General features: G+C 37.4%; 1 protein-coding gene and 2 long non-coding RNA genes across 8 annotated transcripts in view; 1 reads left to right on the top strand and 2 right to left on the bottom strand.

The window, feature by feature from the left end:
• Positions 1-24,878, bottom strand: part of LOC309872724 — a 639,146-nt gene that overhangs the window by 126,922 nt on the left and 487,346 nt on the right. The gene's annotated exons all lie outside the window — the stretch shown is intronic.
• Positions 1-24,878, top strand: part of PIK3C2A (phosphatidylinositol-4-phosphate 3-kinase catalytic subunit type 2 alpha) — a 168,201-nt gene that overhangs the window by 73,007 nt on the left and 70,316 nt on the right. For all 6 annotated transcript variants that reach the window (XM_082747221.1, XM_082747220.1, XM_082747219.1 and 3 more), the window contains one exon: positions 15,191-16,313. In XM_082747221.1, the coding sequence (XP_082603347.1) occupies positions 15,255-16,313 (1,059 nt within the window). In that variant the 5' untranslated portion in view covers positions 15,191-15,254. The remainder of the gene's footprint in view (positions 1-15,190; positions 16,314-24,878) is intronic.
• LOC309872718 lies at positions 12,129-24,535 on the bottom strand. Its single transcript, XR_014316080.1, has 3 exons — positions 24,313-24,535; positions 19,839-19,915; positions 12,129-12,486 (listed from the first exon to the last, which is right to left on the bottom strand). It is a non-coding gene; the product is annotated as an uncharacterized lncRNA (long non-coding RNA).

Raw genomic sequence — 24,878 nt, 5'->3', positions numbered from 1 at the left:
CACTCACACTCAGATTTACCTCCACCATGCCTCAGAATTCTGATCTGTTAGGGTAGCCTACCCACTACTGTTAAAAGTGTTCATCAGAAGTCTTACTGTTTTTTCCTTATCCCTGTCTGTAGTGCATTCTTCCTGCTCTTCTGTACCAGAGATGAGAATAACAATGGATCTGCCTCTCCTATAAGAAGTTTATCACTTTTGGGAATTTAATTCATTAGGGTTTTTTTAAGATTTTATTTATGTGTTTGAGAGAGAGGGGGCACAAGTAGAGGAGAAGGGCAGAGGGAGAGGGAGAAGCAGGCTTCCCACTGAGCAGGGAGCATGACACAGGGCTTAAACCCAGGACCCTGGGATCCGACCTGAGCCAAAGGCAGATGCTTAACTGACTAGGCACTCCTAGTCAGTTAGGCACCCCTTCATTAGGGTTTTTAATGTGTGTCCTTTGCTCTCTGTCTCTTAAAAGTATTTTCTTAAAGCTTACTTAGCTTGTTTTTCATTGTTGAAGTGAGACAGTTTCATGCCACTTTGTGTATTCTAATAACAGGAAAATCCCTCTGTCAGTTTTTTTTTTTTTTTTTTTTAAGATTTTGTTTATTTGACAGAGAAAGAGATCACAAGTAGGCAGAGAGGCAGGCAGAGAGAGAGAGAGGAGGAAGCAGGCTCCCCATTGAGCAGAGAGCCTGATGGTGGGGCTCGATTCCAGGACTCTGGGATCATGACCTTGGCCAAAGGCAGAGGCTTTAACCCACTGAGCCACCCAGGAGCCCCACTTTGTCACATTTTTATTACCTTTTAAAATAATAAAGCTTACAAATGATGAAGTGTTTAAAACTCTACCAAACTTTAGATAGTGAAAATCTGCTTTCTACCATTGGCTCCCCTCAGTCCTCCATTTTTAGTTATTGACCTAGTAGTTCCTTACCTTTATCATCTCTGTTTTGCAAGATGTCTTCTCCTTTTCAAGAAAAGACCCTTCATCCATGCTTCTGATTCATATCCAACTGTACTCAATAATTAAGCTAGTGTGAATGTCCAGTTTTATGTATCTATTACTTTTTGTGCCCTGAATTCTTGTCATCAATCTACTCTATTGAAGGCCTTTTTAAACCATTTTAAACAGCCATTCCTGATACCTCGTCTGAGTTCCTTTTACTGTCAATGAATTGAAAGAATAATATGTCTTTGCCACTTGTAATTCCTTACTTTTTTAGTTTTCTGCACTTCTCCAAATTGTTCTCTTTGGAAAAAAATCACTGCTGATGGTCTGTGGGATGGAGAAATGAGGAAGGACTGGTAATGGGTAAAGTGTTTCTTTTGGGATGATGAACATGTTCTGCAGTTTGGTAGTGGCGATGGTTGCACAGTTCTGAATATATGGAAACAACTGAATTGTATGCTTTAAATGGGTGAATTTTATAAGTTAATTGTATCTAATGAAATTATTATTAAAATAATCACAAACAAGCTTAGATTTTGAGGGTTTTCTTTTTCTTTTTTCTTTTTCCTTTTTCAACCCTTATCCTGTGTCACCTCTCTGTAGTTTCTGACACTACTAATCACGTTCTTCTTAGGACACTGCATTCCCTTATTTCTCTGATACCATTTTTCATACCTATTATGTTTCTCTGACCTTTTGTTTCCTGCGTAAGAATTAGTGGCCCTTATGATTTCCTCCTTGTTTCTTTTATTCTCTTCACTTAACACATTCTCCCAGGGCAATTACAACTACTTTCATGACTTCAGGTCTTTAGTTTTATATAGGTAACACCTCAAGATTCATCTCTAGCGAAATTGCCCTGTTGCATCCAAGACTTCTATTTCTAATCAACAGGCAGGCGTGAACTCTATTTTCCACAAGTACTTCAAAATAGTTGTATGTTTTGATCTGACTGGGAAGGACCATGTGGCTCTGAAGAACAGTACTGAGAGTAACGCACATTATTTTATTCCCCCCAGAGAAAGAAATTAGTGGTTTATAATTTGGCACTTTTAAGATGACTTCAAAATACTTTAAATGAAAATGAATGCAACAAGAGTTAAAAATCTATGGTATCTCTTAGTTTAAAATACTCACTTTGAGTAAGATATTTCTGTGTAATTTTAAGTATCTTACAGAGCAACAGAGGCACTCTACAATGAAAAATTGCTTCCTAATCGGGAGCATATTAGATTAAATTTCATTTATTTGTTAACAAACATTTGAATGTAAGCTTGCTTGTTCTAGGATTGTTCTAGGCGCTGGGTGTATAAGAGTGAGCCTAACAGATAAATCCTAGCTCCATGAAATTTATAGTCTAGAGGGGGAAAAACTAGACAGCAAAATACATAAGTAAAATCTAAGTATGCTGGGGGCGCCTGGGTGGCTCAGTGGGTTAAACCTCTGCCTTCAGCTCAGGTCGTGATCTCAGAGCCCTGGGATAGAGCCTCACATCCGGCTCTCAGTTCAGCAGGAAGCCTGCTTCCCCTTCTCTCTCTGCCTGCCACTCTGCCTACTTGTGATCTCTCTCTGTGTCGAATAAATAAAATCTTAAAAAAAAAAAAAATCTGTAGTATGCTGGATGGTGCTAAATGCTAAGGAAAAAGCAAAGTGTATGAACAGTGGAGTTAGAGAAAGTTGCAGTTTTATCTTGATTATCAGGGAGTAACTCAGATATCACCTTCTGAGGGAACACTTGAAGGTGAGAGGGTATGCCATTCAGCTATCCAGGGGCGGAATAGTCTAGAGGGAACAGAAGAGCAAAGGTTCTGAGCGAGAAGTATAATGTATTTGAGGAATAACAAGGCAGTTAGTTTGATAGTAGCACAGAGGAGAATTACAGAAGTAATAGGGGGACCAGATATTAGAGTGCCTGGTAGGCTGTTGTAAGGATTTTACCTTTTTTTTTTTTTTTCTGAGTGAGATAAGAACTGTTGAACGTTCTGAGTGGAAAGATCTAGTTTTTCAGTATCATTCTGGCTGCTGTGTTGAGAGTGATCTGAAGGTGGAGGGTGGAGGGTTGGCAGAAACAGACTGGGTATTTATTCCAATAATCCAGGCAACAGATGATGGTTGGTCTAGGATGGTAGTAGGAATATATAGAAAAAATGCTCAGATTCAAGAAATAGTTGAAGGTGGAGGCTATAAGATTGTATGTACATATCAGTAACTTTCTGATAGAGTTACCATCAAACATTGCTGCGTTCCTGACGAGCTATAATTAAATTAGGATTTTCCAATTCAATTCAAGTAAAATAAATTTGCTGGATATAACATAAAATGGTCAGAGTGTGCAGTCATCTCTCTTGCTTAGTATCTATTTTTAAATATTGTAGTTGTATTTTAAAATGCAGTGAAGTATTTTTTTTTTTTTAACATAAATCATGTTATGTGCATTGCCTGTTAAGTAATTCACAGATGGTGAAAATTGGGAAACGGTAATTTGTTTTGTTGTTTTCTTTTGCAGTCTTAATTATAACCCTTTCTTTGTATCCCTTAATAAATGAGAGTAGTGTCCCTAACTTAGCCTAAAGATTGGCAAATAAAAAGGGGTAATATTGCTCTTATTTATATTTTTTATGACATTAAAAAGTTGAGCGTCTTGTGTTCATATAATTTGCCACATGTGAATTTTAACCCCCCCACATACTATTAATTGTAGGTGGTTTAATTTTCACATACCATGTATAATATATGAAAATATTTAAACTACTGAAATTTAAAATATATGGGGAGTAGATTATTTTATTATGAAATAATGCACAGAAAAGTACATAAAGCATATGATTATTTAACAAGTAATTGTAAAATAAACACCTGTATAACCAGTCAGTAGGTAACGAACTAGAACATTGCTTGTATTCCAGAAGTCCCTAATATACTTACCCTTGGTCATGAATCTTTGCCTCCCTCCATGAGTAACCACTATCCTAACTTTTGAGAGTCCTTTCCTTTTCTTCACAGTTTTACCATTATGTAAGCATTCTTTTTTTTTTAATGTAAGCATTCTTAAACAATAGAGTTTTTCATGTTTTTGAAATTTATGTGACTGGAATCATTGTATGTATTTTTTTTTTTAAGATTTTATTTATTTACTTGACAGAGATCACAAGTAGGCAGAGAAGCAGGTAGAGAGAGAGGAGGAAGCAGGCTCCCTGCTGAGCAGAAAGACTGATGCTGGGCTCCATCCCAGGATCCTGGGATCATGACCTGAGCCAAAGGCAAAGGCTTTAACCCACTGAGCCACCCAGGCACCCCTCATTGTATGTATTTTTGTGTGTCCATGTGTTTGTCATGTTTCTACATTTTACTCATTTTTTCTTATAGCTGTAGTTCATTGGCATTACTATATAGAATTCCACTGAATGAACTGTGATATAATAAAAAAAAATATTTGGTCTTTGTTCTGGTTCCTCTCATGGAACTCCTAAAGCCTTGGAATTTCTAGAGTTTCTTTTTGTATGCTAATGAGGTTAATAGTGCAGAGATCCCTAGATAGTTTCAGGATGGGGCTGGTCATCAGAGGCTGAAGCATGTTTAGAGGGTTGGAACTTTCAGTTTCATCCCCTGACTTCCTGAGATGAGAGAGGAACTGGAGATTGATCTAATGACTAATTCCAGGTTCGTTTCTACTTTGGACTATTGTGGGCAATGTTACTCGAAGGTTCTTAGGATTTTCTTTTTAATTTGTAGAAGTTAGTAATCTAGTATTTGAGTTCTTTGGTTATGTGTTAAAGATATCTTCCTTTCTTGTGGCTTGTTTTTGTCATCCTCTTTGGTGTGTTTTGATAAATAAAAGTTGTGGATTATAGTCCAGGTTTTTTTTTTTTTCCTCTTATGTTTAGTGCTTTCTGTCTTGTTTAAGAAATTTTTCCTTTCTCTGATTCTATTTTTCCTTTCACATTTAGACGTTTGGTTTGCCTTGAGTTGATTTTGCTTAAGGAGGGAAGGAAGTAGGAATCTGTTTCATATCCCTTCATTTGTTCTAGCTTCATTTATTGAAAAGACAGTTCTTTCCCTGGGCTCTGATATGCGCTTGTCTTTAGTCAGGTGTCTATGCAGGGGTGTTTCTGTTTTTGGCCTCTTAGCCTGTTCTTTATTAGATTTTTCTCTTCCTGCATAAATACCATATTATCTTTAATAAAATTGCTTTTATAATCTTTATTGGGTAGAGCACATGTTTCCACTTTGTTCTTTTCCAAGAGGGTTTTGGCTTTTTTGGCCATTTTGGTTACTGAATAAATTTTAGAATTAACTTGTCAAATTTTATTTTAAAAACTGTTGAATTTTGAGTGGGATTTCATCAAGTCTATATATCTATTTCAGGAGAAGTGGAATCTTCACAAAATTAAGTTTTCAAGCTTCTGAACATGGAAAACTATCCCTTACATTCAGATAATCCTAGTATTTGTCAGTAAAGTTTTATAATTTTCCCCCACAACTTGTTACATGTACTGCTAGTTAGTGGGTTCTGTGTGTTACTATAAATATAATTGTTTTGAAAATTGCCTTGTCTAACTATGATGAATATATAGAAATACAATTGATTTTTTATATATTAGTATCATTTCCAATAATCTTGCTAAAATCTAGCATTGCTGTTACCTACATATTCTTTGGAATTTTTACTCTATCTCGGAATAATACTTTGTTTCTTCCTATTTGATCCTACATTTTCCTTTTCTGTGCTGTCTAGTAGTCTATAAAGTGTTGCATTGAAGTAGTGGTGGGCTTCCTGGTTTTTGTTCATGGTCAAAGGGAAAGCTTTCACGGTTTCATCATTAGATAAGATTTTTGTTGCTACTCATGGTCAAATAAGGAACTTCCCTTCTGTTCATAGTTGGCGAAGAATATCTATTGAGATGAACATATGCTTTTTCTGTTTTAATTTCTGGTAAATTGCAATTTGTATTTACAGCTAAGTTTGGTTTGCTGTTTTGTTTAGGACTTTTTGTATTTTGTATTTCATGAGTAAGATTGGTGTGTAATTGGGGCGCCTGGGTGGCTCAGTGGGTTGAAGCCTCTGCCTTCGGCTCAGGTCATGATCCCGGGATCCTGGGATCGAGCCCAGGCTCCCTACTCAGCAAGGAGCCTGCTTCTCCCTCTCCCTCTGCCTGCCGTTCGCCCTACTTGTGTTTTCACTCTTTCCCTCTCACTGTCAAATAAAGAAAGAAATTTTTTAAAAAAAAATGCTGTAAGGGGTGCCTGGGTGACTCAGTAGGTTAAAGCCTCTGCCTTTAGCTCAGGTCATGATCCCAGGGTTCTGGGATCAAACCCCGCATCAGTCTCTCTGCTCAGCAGGGAGCCTGCTTCCCCCTCTCTCCCTCTGCCTGCCTCTCTGCCTACTTGTGATCTCTGTCTGTCAAATAAATAAATAAAATCTTATAGGAAAATTTACAGCATTTTTTTTAATCTCCTTACTGTATCTTAAAAGGTTTAGTATGATGAATATTTTTTTATTTCTCTGTGCATGTGTTAATCAGTTTGGTATATTAGGTTTAGTATAACTTTTGTTTATTTTATTTATTTATTTGTTTATTTTTTAAAGATTTTTTTATTTATTTGTCAGAGAGAGAGAGCGCATGAACACAGGCAGACAGAATGGCAGGCAGAGGCAGAGGGAGAAGCAGACTCCCTGCCGAGCAAGGAGCCCGATATGGGACTCGATCCCAGGACGCTGAGCTGAAGGCAGCTGCCCAACCAACTGAGCCACCCAGGCGTCCCAACTTTTGTTTATTTTAAAGATTTTTTTTATTCCAGAGAGAGAGAGCATGAGTGGGGATTGTCAGAGGCATCCTGAGAAGCAAACTGTGGTGGGAGCCCTCTGTGGGCTCTTGTCCCAGAAGCCTGCGATCATGACCTGAGGGAGCTGAAGGCAGACGCTTAACCTGCTGAGCCATCCAGGCCGCCCCATGTTTATTGCTTTTTCATTGATATTTTTAATAGTTAGTTTTTTTTAAGTTTATTTATTTTAGTAATCTCTACGCCCAGTCTGTCACTCCTGCCCTAGGACCATGAGATCAAGAGCTGTGTGCTCTTCTTACTTAGCCAGCCAGGCACTCCAATGGTGGTTGTTGTTTTTTTATTTTGCTTTCAGCATCTAGTATACACCCAATAATGAATATTTATTGAAGAAGTAAATAAATTATGTAGTGCTTATTTACCAAAAATAAGTTTTAAAAAAAAAATAAATACATATTTGAATATTCTCTTCCTGGCTTTAAATCCTATTGGGATGGCCTTCTTTATACTGAGGTTAACTAGGAATTCCCTGGGTTAGTTTGGCTTTATGATTCTTTTTTTTTCCCCTTACACTTAAATAAGTTAACGTTTTCGTAATTTTGTAATCCTGTTTGGTTGATTTATCTATGAAATGAAATTTATCTATGAAATGTTAACAGTTTGTTAATTGTAGAACAATTAGAAATTGTATACTTTAAAAATACAAAACTTACTCATAATGGTTAAGACAGACCTTAGTTAAAAGGCTGTATGTTATTTAGGGAACTAAAATTTTTCTTCCCCTGAAAATTAACTAATAGACATTGGAGATACTTTATTGAGTTGAGGGAAGGGATGAATTCCCTTTGGGAAAATAAATTTTTCCTTACTATCCAGAAATTAATGATGCTCGTTCACCCTGCTTTTTGTTCCTTTCCTTTTAAATTCTGTCCATAAGTTGTCTACTTGCCACCTTTTGAGCTTTTGAGCACTTGAAATATGGCGAGTCTAAGTTGAAATGTGTAAGTGTAAAATATATACCGCGTTTTGAAGACTTATTATAAAAAAGAAGGTAAAATGTCCCATTCATATTTTTATATTGGTTACCTATTGAAATGACAGTATTTTGAATATATTGTATTACATAAAATATTAATAATTTTGTCTGCTTCTTTCTGTTAATGTAGTTGTAAAAATTTTTAAATTCAGTATGTGGCATGCATTCCATTCCCATTGAATAGTGCTAACCCAACAAACACCAGGACATTCATCCATTTAATCTTTTTGACAAAGTTGTATAATGCCTAATACCAAAGTACTTGATTACTTTTGTCAGTTGAATTTTTTTCCTCAATGAATCAGAGATAGTTCGAGAATGTTATCTTGTCTACTGGAGTTTTTCCTTTTAGAACAGATGATGCTTCTCTCCTATTTTTATTTTATTTAAGAGTTTTCCTTTTTTAAGTAATCTCTATACCCAACATGGGGCTCAAACTCACAATCCTGACTGAGATCAGGAGTCACACACTCCACTGACTAAGCCAGCCAGGCACCCCCTCCTCTCCTATTTTTAGTTTTCTGTTGCCGTCTCCCCTCCTAGTTTCCAAGATAATTTTTTTCTGCCACCACTTGTTTATTCTAAACTCAACTACATGATTTTTCACTTTTAGTTTTTTTGTTTTTTCAAGATTTTATTTATTTATTTGTCTGAGAACATGAGCAGGGGGAGCATTAGGCAGAGGGCGAAGCAGGCTCCCAGCTGAATCCAGGACCCTGGGATCAAAACCTGGGCCGAAGGTAGACACTGAACTGAGCTACTCAGGTGTCCCAAATTTAGTTGACTCATTAATAAATAAACTCTTTTAGTCCGTTTTTTTTTTTTTTATTTCTTTGCTTGTTGCAGAATTTGAGATTCTCTTTGATAAAAAGAACAGTGTCTTAAGTTCCTAGTCATGGAGGCATTCATTCAACAACTACAGTAGAGTAGAAGAGGATGAGTAAAATCCGAATTCATGCCCTCAAAGAAATGATAAATTTGCTAGTCATGTGATAATAAATTAACTAATAAATTGGCACATGTTATAACTAAATAGCATTAATTGCTTCATGATAGAATTAAACAATAAAATTTATTAATGCAGAATGAGGTAACTAGCCTTGAGGAAGAAAGTTGGTATTTATGAAGGATAAGGTATGTTTAGACACTTATTCTAGGTAACTGTGAACATAAAAATATAGTAAATTAGCAGTGCCTGGATTTGAGTTCTTTCACCACTTGCTAACTACTATGAACTTGGGCAGATTATATAATTTGTATGAAGTTTTTTTGTTTGTATACTGGAGATAATAGTAGCTACTTAGTTTATGAGGATTAAATTAGTTAATACATTGCTTTAAGCAGTGTTTTTGGCACTTAGTGTTTATGTATCTATGCAAACAATGTATATTGGTGTATGTCTGTAGATTTATGTATAGAGATATGTAGATATTTGCTACAGTTTTAAATATTTTCCATGGTTACTGTAGTGTTAGTTATTTCATTTATTTATTTATTTATTAAAGATGTTATTCATTTATTTGACAGAGAGGCAGAGATCACAAGCAGGCAGAGAGGCAGGCAGAGAGAGAGGGGGGAAAGTAGGCTCCCTGCCAAGCAGAGAACCCAATGTGAGGCTCGATCCCAGGACCCTGAGACATGACCTGAGCCGAAGGTAGAGGCTTTAACCCACTGAGCCAACCAGCCACCCCAATAATTTTATTTTTAATGGTGGCATAGTATTCAGTTCCTTAGGGGTGCCATTATTTAATTTTCTTTGAGATTCATTTTCACTTTATTTTTTTAATTTATTATTATTTAAGATTTATTTATTTGACTCAGAAAGAGCAAGAGAGCATGCACGCATGAGCACAAGCAGGGGTGAGCAGCAGGCAGAGGAAGAGGCAGAAGCACCCTGCTGAGCAGAGAGCTCAATGCAGGACTGGATCCCAGGACCCTGGGATCATGACCTGAGCAGAAGGCAGATACTTAATTGACTGAGCCACCCAGGCGCCCCTCATTTTCATTTTAGATGAGAAATATTTTCATTGTTGAACTCAAATGATTTTATCTCTGTTTCTTTTTACTTACCTTTAATTTCAAGATCACAAAGTATTTAGATGGGTAGCAGTACTGGCTTGTTTTATTTCTTATTTCTGAGATCTAAATTTAAATTTTAAATGAATGTCTACCAAAGAAGCCAAGAGCTTTTAAATTAATTCTTTTGGGTCTGCAAATGGTATCCCAAAGTTTAACTGAATAGTTTAATTGCCCTCTTTTGAAGAATTTAAAGTAGCTACAGCCTTGTGATTATCACTGGGTTACTCAGTGTTGGGAAATTTTGGCAGATGGTATACAGTCATCATTCAGAAACTAGTTATATTGTCTTTTCCAGCTTGAATTAGGAGAACATTAGCCTTGAAGTTTGCATTTTGAATTAGCATGTGCAAAATTGTATCCTGCTAAATGTTTGTCATCAAATGATGTTTTGTTTAAAAAAATTAATGGAGCATGTTACTATGGCAGCCTCAGAAAAAAATAGCTGAAGCACTGGGTTACTTTTGGACAACCTTTTAAGTCCTTTATTACCTTTGGGTATACATGCATGATAATTTTTTGGAAAGCTAAAATATGGTAAATCATCCATTAATAGCTTACTTTAACTACTTAGAGTTGAATTTACTTTAGCAAATTCTGCTTGGGGTTAATACTGGGGATAGGGCAAGCAAATAAAGTGATGTTAAAAAATGCCATGTTCACTGTTAAAATATTTTTCACACTATTTTATACCTTTGTCAGTAAATAAAAGGTAACATTAATATGAAATAATTTAGAATAAGTGTGCTCTTTTGAGTAAACTATCTCAAGCTCACTTTAAAAAATCCTGATTCTCTCTTTCAGAACAATGTCCTATCATTACCAAATATGGTGGCCAGGAAAATGGTTAAATAAATTACCAATATGCCTGGGGAAGGTCAATTGCAGTTCAGTATTTGCTTCCCTTTGCAAAATGTTGTTTTGTTCTAATTCATCTGATTTTGTGAAAAATACACCATGTTGTGGTATTCAGTAACAGGCAGTTGAACCTTCTCTCATATATTCCAGTCATGTGCCATCTGAAATTTCTTCTTCAAAGCTGTCTGATAGCTCTTACTCCCTTCTTTAAAACACATATTCATTAGGGGTGCCTGGGTGCTCAGTGGGTTGGGCCTCTGTCTTCAGCTGGGGTCATGATCTCAGGGTCCTGGGATCGAGCCCCACATCGGGTTCTCTGCTCAGCGTAGAGCCTGCTTCCCCCTCTCCCTCTGCCTGCCTCCCTGCCTACTTGTGAACTCTGTCAAATAAATAAATAAATAATCTTAAAAAAAAAAACCCACATGTTCATTAAGGCCCATATTTATTAAGCTGGGTGCTTTTAAATGTAGGGAAGAAAGAACAAAGTAGGTCTCTGCACTTAAGCTTATTCAATACTATCGGGTAGACATACAGGTTACAGATTCTGTATAAAGAGATTTTTTAGTTATTATGGGAGAAAGTAGAGCTTAAGCAGAGGAATTTATTGGCTTACATAAATGAAAAGACTGGTCTTGGACATGGGTTGGATCCCGACACTTAATGTAATATCCAGAATCTATTCCATTTTATTTATCATAGCTTTGCTCTCTTCTGGTTTGAATCTGTTCTCGGGCAGCATCTCCTTCAGTGAGTAGTGGCAAAGATGGCCACAGCGATGCCAGACTTAAATCCCATAAATTTAGCAGCTTCAGTGATAGGCTTCCTTTCCAAATAGTTTCAGAAGTCTTGGGATTAACTCTAAGTGGCCAGACGGGTCCTCTGATGTGGTTGTGGGTGGGAGGACTAAGGATGTTGGAGCCCTATTTGAACTAGATGTAACAAAACAGAGATGACAGTATTCCAAAAAGGAAGTTATAATTTCTACTATCAGAAGAAAGGATATTGATGAGGCAAAAACAGCATAAAGTCTATGAAAATTAAGATAGAAGTTTTATATGAGCTGAAAAGATAGTTTCTAAGAGGAGCTGCTTAAGAAAAGTTTCAGGTGTCTGTATTTGCACTGGGCCCTGAAGGACAATTATAATTTTTCCAAGGCAGAATGAGTAAAGAAAGGACTTTCTAGGTCACTCACTTGAGAATTTTGGCAGTGAAAAAAGAATATTAAAATGAAAGCTACTGGAGTCTAAAGAGGAATGTTAAGATTTTTTTCCACCTCAGTGTGTATAAAACTTGAGCATTTTTATGGCAGAGGAGCAGAAGCAAGTAAGAGAAAATAATGCAGAGGAGGCAATCACTGATAAGTAGGGGAATTCAGGGGGATTAAGGATATAAAAGGAAAGGATTTAGGAAGGAAAAGGGAACTGTTCATTCTCTAAGGATACTTGAAGGAAGGTGGTAGTGGTGGCTGTGAAAGTTAAGATGGAAATTTGCTGTTAAATTGGTAATTGGCTTTTGCTTTCTGAAAGTGAGAAGGAAAGATTGACCAGTTATCTGTTGCTATGTACTAAGCCATTCATTCCAAAATGATTTTGTGGGTTAGCAATTTGGCTTGAACTCAGGGTAGGTGTTTTTTTCTGCTGTCTTGTCTTGGGTCAGTAATGTGGATGTGGCTATTTGGACTGTGGATGATAAGGTGGTGGCTTTGCTCGTATTTGCTGGTTGGTGATGACTGTTGACTGGACCTTTTTCTCCTAGTGCTCTCTCATCGACTATGAGCCTTCCCATGGCAGTGGCTGCACTGAAAAAAGGAAGAGATGAAGCAGTCAGGCTCTCATGAACTTGGAACTCCCACAGTGTCACTTCTTTTATATTGTATTGGACAAAGCAAGTCACACAGAGAACTAGACTTCCACCCTTTATGGGAGGAGAAGCGAAGTAACTTTATAAAGGGGAAGTGTGTACTGAAGTGGGAGGAATTTGTACCTCTTCTTCCCCATCCAACATTTTGTGAAAATTTTCAGTCATGCGGCCAAGTTGAAAGGATTTCAAAGTGAATACCCATATGCTTACCAACTAGATTGTTCTATTAATATTTTCCTGTACTTGCTTTAGCACATGTTTATCCATCTATCCCTCTCTCAGCTAATTAACTTATATTACTTTTTGTTGAATTTCAGAGTAAATAGTAGATGTCAGTTTTTTCCTCTACGTAGTCTGTATATATTTAGTAAAAGTCAGTATCTTTACAGTTTTTCTTGATGAGATGTTTGCGTACAATGAAGTATACAAATTTAAGTGTGCCTTGTGCCTAGTTTTGCAGTCTACCACAGAAGGGAAAAATATGGAAAAGCTTTTCAGTGAAATGCCTCAGAAGTTCAACTATAGGGACGCCTGGGTGGCTCAGTTGGTTAAGCAGCTGCCTTCGGCTCAGGTCATGATCCCAGCATCCTGGGATCGAGTCCCACATCGGGCTCCTTGCTCCGCTGGGAGCCTGCTTCTCCCTCTGACTCTGCCTTTCACTCTGTCTGCCTGTGCTCGCTCTCACTCTCCCTCTGAAAAATAAATAAAATCTTTAAAAAAAAAAAAAGAAGTTCAACTATAGTTGTATAAAAAGACTTGCAAAGGATGTCTTCCTTGAATATCTCTTTATGTCCTCATCACTAGTAATTTTTTCATTTAGTTTTACCTCAGCACTTAGGATTTTCATTTGTTTTACATTAATCTGAAATCACTTTGAGTGTTTCCTTACCTCCTATCATTAAACTTATATTTTGTATATACTATAGACAAGCACTGTGCTAGAAAAAGGATGTAAGAGCTCCCTTGATTTCTTTTTTTTTTTTTTTTTAATATTTTATTTATTTGACAGGCAGAGATCACAAGTAGACAGAGAGGCAGGCAGAGAGGGGGGATGGGAAGCAGGCTCCCCGCCGAGCAGAGAGCCAGATATGGGGCTCGATCCCAAGACCCTGGGATCATGACCTCAGCTGAAAGCAGAGGCTTTAACCCACTGAGCCACCAGGCGCCCGCTCCCTTGATTTCTAGGTGTTCAAACTAGGTGAATCTCAAATCAGTTTAGATTAATAATAGATGTGATTTATTTAATGCTTATGCTCAAGGTGAATAATAAGCACTTTTCAGTTGAATTGTTTCATTTAATGCTTCTAATTTAGGAGATAGATACTTTCTCATTTTAAAAGTTAGGAAACTGGGGCATTAAAGCCTTTGCCTTCGGCTCAGATCATGATCCCAGGGTCCTCTGCTCAGCGGGGAGCCTGCTTCCTCCCCTCTCTCTCTCTGCCTGCCTCTGCCTACTTGTGATCTCTGTCTGTGAAATAAATAAATAAAATATTGTTTTAAAAAAGTTAGGAAACTAAGGCATGTGGGAAAGTTTTCACTTCCCCGAGTTCTTACAGCTTCATAAATCAAGCTGATGTGACTCCAGACCCATAATTAATCCCTGATTCGTATTGATAAGAAAAGCAAGAAATGTGCCCTGTTACACAGTAGCTAACTAACCCTTTAACTGGTTATTTTGCTTCATACAGTAATTTTGATCTGAACTATGTTTATCTTAAGTAGAAGACTACGGATTTTTATGAACTAACTGATGAAATAGTTTAATAAACTATTTCTTATAGCTTATGAATAGATATTTTAGCAATTTAAAAAGGAAGAATTTTAAGATTATAACTCTTTTCTTAAACTCTGTGCCCAGTATGGGGCTTAGACTGATAACCCTGAGATCAAGAGTTGCATACTCCATCAGTTGAGCCAGCCAGATACCCCAGTATTACAACTAATGATTTAACTTCAGATAACCCAATAGAAGTGTGGTCAAAACTGACAAATTCAGCCATAATTTAACCTTTGAGAGGAGTATTGCAACTTCTTGTAGCTTTAATACTCTTATTTTTCTGATCTTTGTTGCATTATACATTAATAGTTATAGAATACTATAACCCCTTAATCAATTTTTCATATGTGTTTTGATAATAGTTCCTTGATTTTATTGATTAGATATTGAGTACTTTTATTGTTAATTGGCTTATGAGTAATTTAACAAATAGCAAAAGATTGAGACCATTTGAACTTGCTATTTGCATAACAGTAAGCCCTATTCAAACTCTTGGCAATATGTGACTAGCCCTTAAGTTGTTTTGTGCCAAGAGTCCTGCGGAAAGTGCCATTGGTTAACAGCAGCCACTGAGACACCTAAAATGAAAGGTTCTTAAGTTCATTTACAGTGCTAGCTTTCCTGTTAGGTCAGGGAATGAGGTAAAGTCATGTATGACTAACATATCCCTTAACCCAGCATTGTGTAGATATTTTTAAAATGTTCCTTCACCCAGATGTCCCACAACTGTTCATTTTATTTTATTTGGTTGTTTTTGTGTAAGTGGCTTTAAATCCTAAATCATATGAGGTAGGTTACAAACAAAATAAATCTATTTGTGTTTTTAAAAAATCTAATTGAGGTTTATGTTTATTTTTATGTATAGGTCTTGCCATCTTGGAAGCTACAAGAAAAAATATATTAGGGAAGGTTTGGTCTTTTAAGTGGACATGGCTCAGATATCCAGCAATAATGGATTTAAACAGTGTTCATCACATTTGGAACCAACAAGAACAAAAGAAGTGGACAAAGAAGAAGCATTACAGATGGAAGCAGAAGCTTTAGCAAAACTGCAAAAGGATAGACGAGTGACTGATCATCAGAGAGGCTTTGAGTTGTCAAGCAACACCAGACAAAAAGCACAAGTTTATAACAAACAGGATTATGATCTCATGGTGTTTCCTGAATCTGATACCCAAAAAAGAGCAGTAGATATTGATGTAGAAAAGCTTACCCAAGCTGAACTTGAGAAACTATTGCTGGATGACAGTTTCGAAACTAGGAAAACACCTGTCTTGCCAGTTACTCCTGTTCTGAGCCCTTCATTTTCAACACAGGTCTATCTTAGACCTACTATTCAGAGAGGACAGTGGCCACCTGGATTATCTGGGCCTTCCACTTACACTTTACCTTCTATTTATCAGTCAAGTTATAGCAGTAAACAGACTGTATTCCAAAATGGCTTCAATCCAAGAATGCCTGCTTTTCCATCCACAGAACCTATATATTTAACTTTCCCAGGACAGTCTCCATATTTTTCATACCCTTTGACACCTACCACGCCCTTTCATCCACAGGGAAGCTTACCTGTCTATCGTCCAGTAGTCAGTCCTGACATGGCAAAGCTGTTTGACAAAATAGCTAGTACATCAGAATTTTTAAAAAATGGAAAAGCAAGGACTGATTTGGAGATCACAGATCCAAAAGCAACAGTCAACAATCTACAGGTATCTCCAAAGTCTGAAGATATAAGTAAATTTGACTGGTTAGACTTGGATCCCCTAAGTAAACCTAAGGTGGACAATGTAGAGGTATTAGATCATGAAGAAGAGAAAAGTATTCCAGAGGATCCTTGGGATGCTGTTCTTCTTGAAGAGCGATCACCAACAAGTGGTCACCTTGAAAGTAAGGTGAATGGAAAATCTCCTTCTGGGGCAACAGTAACAAGAAGCCAGTCTTTAAATATTCGAACAACTCAGTTTACAAAAGTCCAGGGCCAAGTATCTCAGGTATAGTCTTTTCTTACTAACTTCTCAAACTTAGTAGTATAACACAGAATTCATGTTAAGTATATAATTTATTAGGTAAAAGAACTGTTTCTCATTTTGAATCTAGTTTCTTTATTCTTAAATGTGCTGTGAATCTTAGATTGTATGGAAAAGAATTAAATGTGTTTAGGTCAATTGAATAATTAGTTGCTATTAATATTTTTAATAGGATTATAAATTTAAAAACCTAATCAAGGAACTGGCTGTCACTGATAAGTTCTTATTTAAGATAATTTTTAGGTCTCTCCCTGTCCTCTCATTATACATGGTCCTACTTTGTCTTCCTTATCTCTTTAATTTTTCAGGGTAAACAAGGAATTTTGGGTTTTAACCCCATTATGGAAATTTTCCCATATATTATTTTGTTGATTTTAACTGTGAATGAATGAATGAATGAATGGAAGAGCAAGAGGAAGGGAAGTAAAAGCCAATGAAGTCTCTCTTTAAACACCTATATTGATAAAAGTCAAGAATGGAACTATAGCCTATGTGGTGTAGTTGCCGAGTTCATATCATCTTACTATCTGTAAAATTAGTTAAGGGTAGCTGGGAAAGGATGTCTTCCTTAGAAGAGAGGCAGCAGGGTTTAGACTTCTCCTTTCAAAATACAGTATATCATTACAGATTTCTATTTTGCTCCTATATCTATGGATCTTGGGAATATTTAAGCCTCATTCTCCCCTTAATGTGAATTATAGCATTTGGCTAATTAGATCAGCCCTTAACTACTCTTTAGGTGCTGGTAACCAATTAGCCTTTAGGGAAGGAGAAGTGAATTTTTTTTTTTTTTTTTTAAGATTTTATTTATTTGCCAGAGAAAGAGCAACCAAGCAAGCATCAGGTAGAGGGAGAAGCAGACTCCTGGCTGAGCAGGAATCTTGATGCGGGACTCGATCACAGGACCCAGGAATCATGACCCAAGTCAAAGGCAGACATTTAACTGACTGAGCCATCCAGGCATCCTGCAAATTTTTTTTTTTTTTTTTTAATTCAGTTAGGGTTGCCTGAGTGGCTCAGTCAGTTGAGCATCTGCCTTCAACTTAGGTCATGATCCTGGGGTCCTGGGATGGAGCCCCTAGTCATACTCCTTGCTTGGTGGGGAGCCTGCTCCTTCTTCCTCTGCCTGCCATTTCCCCTGCTTGTGCTTACTCTCTCTTTCTGTTGAATAAATGGATAAAATCTTTAAAAAAAATTTTTAAAATTTTAAATTCAATTAGCCCACACATAGTACACCATTAGTTTCAGATGTCGTGTTCAATAATTTATCAGTTGCTGCTCACATCACGTGCCTTAATGCCCATTATCCAGTTACCCCATCCCTTCACCCACGAATAATCGAATTTTGCATGATTTTTGGATGGGTGTATCTTGAATTGTGACTTTGAAAAGCCATTTTGGAGAAAGAAGCAGGTAGTAAGGAAGCTTAGGAAAAAAGATGAGGACATTATCAGAAGAAAGAGGAAAATCTTAATTTCCTCTTTTTTGCCAGATACAGTGTTTTATAAATGTATTTTGACTACAGCTCACACTAAGAATATGTTAAGCTCTTTTAAGTTTTTCAATATTTATAAATTCAGTCACATAATCTCTTAATACTTTAAAAAATCACAAGTTAATTATACATTTTAAATTGGAATCCTAAATACAGTGTCAAATTATTTTCTTTTAATATCTCTATCATTTTGTTGTGGTTTTTGTTTTTACAAAATAGCAGTCATTTTCTAAAGTATTTAAAAGGAGAAGGGGAAACTTTAAGCCATGAGTCATCCAATAAAAAAAAAAGCAGGGGCGGAGGGGGAATATACCTAGAAGAGGAGTTGCTGGTAATTCTGTTTAGCTTTTTGAGGCATTACCAAACTTCTTTCCATAGTGGTTGCACCATTTTACATCCCACCAGCAATGTTTGAGAGTTCCGGTTTCTTCACATCCTTGCCAGTACTGTTATTTTCCATTTTTTAGATTAAGCCATCCTGATGGATAGGAAGCATACCATTGTGGTTTTGATTTACATTTCCTGATTAATGATGAGCATCTTTTCATGTGCTTAATTGGCCATTTGTATATCATTTTTGGAGAAATGTCTGTTTAAATCATTTGCTCATTCTACAAATTGGATTGGTTTTAGCAACTTTATTCATAATAGTCCCAAATTGGAAATAAGCCCAATTAACTGATAAATGGGTAAACCAAAGTGTTATGTTCATACAGTGGAATATTGCCTACAAAAAAAGAGTGAAGTCCTAGTATATATAATAGATGAACCATAAAAACATAAATGAAAGAAGCAAGATAGAAAAGACCATGTATTGTATGATTCATTTATATCATATGTCCAGAGAAGGCAAATCCAGAGAGAAAGGAAGCAGACCAGTATTTTCCAGGGGTGTGGGAAGGTAGGAATGAAGATGATTGCTTAGTAGGTGCAGGGGTTTTGGGGGTGATGAAAATGTTCTAGAATTAGACCATTTCAGGGTGCCTGGGTGGCTCAGTGGGTTAAGCCTCTGCCTTCGGCTCAGGGTGTGATCCCAGAGCCCCCCATGGCATCAGGCTTCCTGCTCAGCAGGGAACCTGCTTCCTCCTCTCTCTCTGCCTGCCTCTCTTCGTACTTGTGATCTCTCTCTATCAAATAAATAAATAAAATCTTAAAAAAAAAAAAAGGAATTAGACCATTTCAGTGTTCTTATCATAGTGGTGGTGACCACACAACATTGTGAATGTACTGAAAGCCAGTGAATTGCACGTTTTTAAATAGTTAAAACAGCCTATCCTGCTCAGGTCTGGTCACTGCCGGATTCACATTTCAGTCAGTGTTCCAGCGGAGAGATCCCTCCCCAAGTGTGGGTCTTCTTTTTATGGGTGAAGCATGAGGGATTAGGGATTTCAGCTGTTTTCAGGAATTGTTTGGGAAGGGCAGCTGCCTAGAACTTACAGATCTCTGGAACTGTGGAAAGTTGCAGTGTCTGCTATCAGAGAAAAGGAAGCTGCTAGTCTTGTAGGGAGCTAAGTGTAGGCTTAGTCCTCCCACTGGTAGACAGAAAGCCCTTGATTGTCCATGCAATTCTGAATGAGCATCCAGGTCACTTTGAAATAATCCTGCTCCTTGCATCACACCTTTGTATGTATGTATTCACATCTCTACAATATATGCATTATGACCACAATACATAGATTATCTTGAATTTAATAAAATATTTATAAATGACTGGTTTATTTCATTATCTGTCTCAAATTCTAACTTTCTCAGGATTGGAAAGTCATTTATCCTAAAGGAAACATTATTCCAGCTCAGCAAGAAGCCTGCTTCTCCCTGTCCTCCCTGCTTGTGCTTTCTGTTGCTTTCTCTGTTCCTATCTCTCAGATAAATAAATTCTTCAAAAAAAAAGAATTAACTAGGCTTCTAAGCATCAGTTTTAACAGAAACCTGTTAGACTTTGCTTTAAGTATGGGGCGGGCACCTAGGTGGCTCAGTCAAGTTGAGTGTCTTACCCTTGATCTCAGCTCAGGTCTTGATCTCAGAGTCATGAGTTTGAGGCCCAAATTGGGCTCCATGCTGGGTGTGGAGCCTATGTTAAAAAAAAAAAAAAGTTTCAGGATGGGGTGGGGGTTAAGGATCAAGGAGTAAGCAAACTGTATGAGAAACATGAGTGTGCTAATCGAGGTAAGCAAAAATAACATGACTTGAACAGCTGAGCACTCAGATGGGAGCTTGATTTCTAGAATTTATGTATCAACAGCTTTACTAAATGGCACTACTTCTGTATTGAGGGGGCTTAGGCTACCTGCCCAGTCTTAAAGGAGTCTAACTGCAGCCTGGCTGAGGAATGCAGTTGTTAATCATTTCATTATTAAAATCCCATTTAGTGGGTGCCTGGGTGGCTCAGTGGGTTAAGCCGCTGCCTTCGGCTCAGGTCATGATCTCAGGGTCCTGGGATCGAGTCCCGCATCGGGCTCTCTGCTCAGCAGGGAGCCTGCTTCCCTCTCTCTCTCTGCCTGCCTCTCCATCTACTTGTGATTTCTCTCTGTCAAATAAATAAATAAAATCTTAAAAAAAAAAAAATCCCATTTAGGGCACCTGGGTGGCTCAGTGGGTTAAGCCGCTGCCTTCAGCTCAGGTCATGATCTCAGGGTCCTGGGATCGAGTCCCGCATTGGGCTCTCTGCTCAGCAGGGAGCCTGCTTCCTCCTCTCTTTCTCTCTGGCTGCCTCTCTGCCTACTTGTGATCTCTCTCTGTCAAATAAATAAAATCTTTAAAAAAAATTACTAAAATCCCATTTAATAATTTTGTCTGAGCACCACATTCAAAGAGGGACCACTGACAAACTAGGGTATGTCTTGAAAAGAGACATCTGCAGTTTTCAGGAGCTAGAAGCTAAGTCCTTTAAGGAACCATTGAAAAGATTGGAAATGTTTTGCTTGAAGATGATTATTTTTTTTTATTTTTTGAAGAGAATATTAATTGAAGATAAGTCACTTCGTGGATCTGAGTTTCTTCATCTGTGAAATAAAGATGGTTATGTTGCGGGATCGTTGAGTGTGACAAGAATTCTTGAGATGTTTGGTGCAGCTTGGTTTATTTAATTAGAATGGGGACAGGACCCCTGGGCAAAAAAGAGCTTAACTTGTATGAAACTGGTGGTTATATGCTTAGTGCTCAAGGGGGAGGGGATGTGCAGGGAGTATTAAATCATTAGATGTCTTTGAATTTCTACTCGTAAAACTACTTTCATAATATTTCTATGGTGCTTATCTTCAGTTTGATATTATTTATTGGTGAGATTTACATGAGACTCTTGAAGAATATAGCAACCTTTTTGAAACTGTGCAGGCCATCGGTAAGCCTTCTGGGCTAAAGGTGAACATTTTTTGTTTCTGTCCCTTATCAGTTAAACTGGATGAGTTCTGGGATACATTTCCGGAGTAATACTTAAAGTTTGGAAAGTTCCCATGCAAGAGGAACTGGACTTTTTTCTTTCTCTGAAAGTTTTGTATTTTGAGGGCACCTGGGTTGCTCAGAGGGTTAAGCATCTGCCTTCAGCTCAGGTCGTGATCCCAGAGTCCTGGGATCAAGTTCCGAATTGGCCTCCTTGCTCATCAGGAAGTCTGCTGCTCCGTCTACTCTTCCCTCCTGCTTATGATCTCTCTTACTCTCTCTCTCAAATAAGTAAAATCTTTTTTTTTCTTTTTTAAGATTTTACTTATTTATTTTACAGAGAGAGAGATCACAAGCAGGCAGAGAGGCAGGCAGAGAGAGAGGAGGAAGCAGGCTCCCTGCTGAGCAGAGAGCCTGATGCAGGGCTCGATCCCAGAACCCTGACATCATGACCTGAACCGAAGGCAGCGGCTTAACCCACTGAGCCACCCAGGCGCCCCTCAAATAAGTAAAATCTTAAAAAAAAAATAATAAAGTTTTGTAGTGTGGATATAGTTTCTCAAACCAATTCAGGAAGTAGGGTAACTGAAAATCATGGTATTGTAAAAAGATGAAATAGTGATATACTAAATTTCACAGTATATCAAGTATATTACCTTTGTGCTATAGTAAGTAGCATTTTTGTGCTAGATTTTAACAGATAAGTGGCAGCAGGTTCTGAAAGTTTTATAAAAAGGTTAAAATTAAGCAAATCCTATTTATATTTTTTGATGTGAATTGAGAAATTCAAGTTAGTAACTTAATTTTAAAGTCCATTGTTCCAGAAGATAGAACAAGGACTGATGAGGAAGAAAATTGAAGGAGGCAGATAATATAGTTAAATATTGACTGTAGGGGGCACCTGGGTGGCTCAGTGGGTTAAAGCCTCTGCCTTCAGCCCAGGTCATGATCCCAGGGTCCTGGGATCGAGCCCTGCATCGGGCTCTCTGCTCAGTGCAGAGCCTGCTTCTCTCTCTCTCTCTCTCTCTGCCTGCCTCTCTGCCTACTCGTGTTCTCTGTCAAATAAATAAATAAAATCTTAAAAAAAAAAAGTTTAAAAAGAAATAAAATAAATATTGACTGTAGAACTTATAAGTAGTCATTTAATAATGATGGTTTCTAGCAGGTTATTTTAAAACTTTTCCCTGATAGTCATATCTTGGAGGGGATAGCAGTGCGTATTCTTTATAATTACTTTACATGCTGAAGTATTCATTTCCTCTAAGAATTTATGCTTTGTGGTAAAAGAGTATTTTTCTTACTCAGCAAGCTTACTTCCTGTTTCCTTTTAGTGTCTTTTGTTCATAATCTAATGGCTTTGGTTCAAATTTTTGTGACCAATACCAGGAAAAGGCAGCATAGAATTTAAAATTTGTCTTATGGCAACTTAAGTTTAAATCAGACTTTCAGTTAATAGCTATAAATTTAGCTATTTTGAGCAGATTGCAAAGATTTTAGTAATCAAATTATTTTCATAGAACTGGCTTTGCAAAGTTCTATGGGTTTTAGTTCTTTCTAAAAGTTAACTGTATTAACACATTATAAGCATTTATATACCCCATTGGCAGAATCTCTATCATTAATTTTAAACAAGGAGAATTTTTTTTTTTTTTTAAGATTTTAGGTATTTCATAGGGTGGTGGGGGGCAGAGGGAGAGGAGAATCCCAAGCACACTCCACACTGAAGTTTGAAGCATGTTTTGGGGCTTGATCTATAACCCTGAGATCATGACCTGAGCCAAAATCAAAAGTCACATGCTCAACTGACTGAACCACTCACGTGCCCCCAAGTAAGAGGGAATACTGAACAACATGATTTTCATTGTCTAGCTGATCGTAGTAAACTATTTCAATAGCTTAGTGAAGTATTTTTTTAAAACTATTTAAAAATTCATATAAAGAAGTGATTAACTTTGTTCCAAATAGTGACTGTTATAGACATATAATATTTACACACACATAACACTTAAAGTATATTTATTGAAAATTTAGGGGGCTCCTGAGTGGCTCAGTCATGAGCCTGCCTTTAGCTCTGGTCATCACAGGGTCCTGGGATTGAGCCCGGCATTGGGCTCCCTGCTCAGCAGAAAGCCTGCTTCTCCCTCTCCTACTCCCCCGATTGTGTTCCCTCTCTAAACCATGTCTCTCTGTCAAATAAAATCTTCTAAAAAAGAAAATTTGGTGTTGTGTTCAGTCTAATTTCTGGGACAATCTGGCATGAACCTTGCATCTGTGTAGGTGTAAAGCTTTCCCATTCTTAAAACTGTTTTGAAAAGTATATACTGGTAGAGTTTTGTGCATTATTTCAAACCTTCATCACTTTCTTTAATCCACCCTTTCCATCTCCTCTGGTGGATGACCTTAACTACTTTTTTTTTTTTTTTTAAACTAGTGAGGTTAGGACCATTTTTTGTATGCATTTGCCCACCTCAGATTTGCCTCATCTTTCTGGTTTGGTTGGGGGGGCTATTCTTTCACTTTTTCAAAACTTGATTCTTGTTTTTGTCTCCCCAGATTATTTTCTACCATTACTCTTTATTTTTGTTTTGTTTTGTTTTGTTTTTAAAAAATTTATTTATTTATTTGAGAGAGAGACAGTGAGAGAGAGCATGAGCGAGGAGAAGGTCAGAGGGAGAAGCAGACTCCCCATGGAGCAGGGAGCCTGATGCGGGACTCGATCCCGGGACTCCGGGATCATGACCTGAGCCGAAAGCAGTTGTCCAACCAATTGAGTCACCCAGGCGTCCCCCATTACTCTTTAAAGAAGAATTTGTAGTTACTGCCTTTACAGTCTCCTGTTTTCATTGTATTGCAGAAACTTGTTTCTGGTAATATGAATACTAATTGCCAATCTAGTGAGCAGAATCATTGTCCAACTCTTTTGCTTCATTTAAAACAGCTGACTGCATCCTTTCCTTGAAACTTCTTTTCTGTGCTCTAGTTAAATCTACTTCCTAGTTTCTTTCCTGTAATCCTCCTTTTTCTTTGTCTAGCTTCTAAACATAGGCTTTTCACCAAGGTTTTGCTCTTGTTGTCTTTAATATCTCTTACCTTTACTCTCTTGGTTGTTGCTTAATTTTGAGGCTCCAAGTTAGGTTGAAAGCTACTGCTCTACATTCCTGCAGTGATATGACTCCTTGGTTCTCTGTGGTTGAGATGCTCTGATAGTTAATTTTATGTGTCCCTTTGATTGTGCTCAGACATTTGGTCAAACATTAATCTGGGGTTGTCTGAGGGTGTTTCTGGATGAGATTAATATTTGAATCAATAGACTGAGTAAAGGCAGATTGCCCTCCCTATTGTGGGTGGACCTCATCCAACCAGTTCGATGCCTGAATAAAACAAAGCACCCTGACCCTACTTCTAATGAGGGGAAATTCCTCCAGCCTGACTGCCTTTGAGCTGGAACTTGGGTTTTTTTCCTGCCTTTGGACTCCCAACTGAAATATCAGCTCTTTCTGGGTCTTGAGCCTGCTGGACTAAGATGAAAACTATACCATTATCTCCGGGGTCTCTAGCTTGCCAACTGACAGACCTGTCAGTTTCTATAATTACAGGAGCCAATGCTTTATAGTAAATCTCTTTACATATTATATATGTGGGATATTGCTCTCTCA

This window comes from Mustela nivalis (assembly GCF_964662115.1).
Source record: "Mustela nivalis genome assembly, chromosome: 9".
Classification (NCBI taxonomy): domain Eukaryota; kingdom Metazoa; phylum Chordata; class Mammalia; order Carnivora; family Mustelidae; genus Mustela; species Mustela nivalis.
This window is presented reverse-complemented; position numbering and strand designations above follow the sequence as displayed.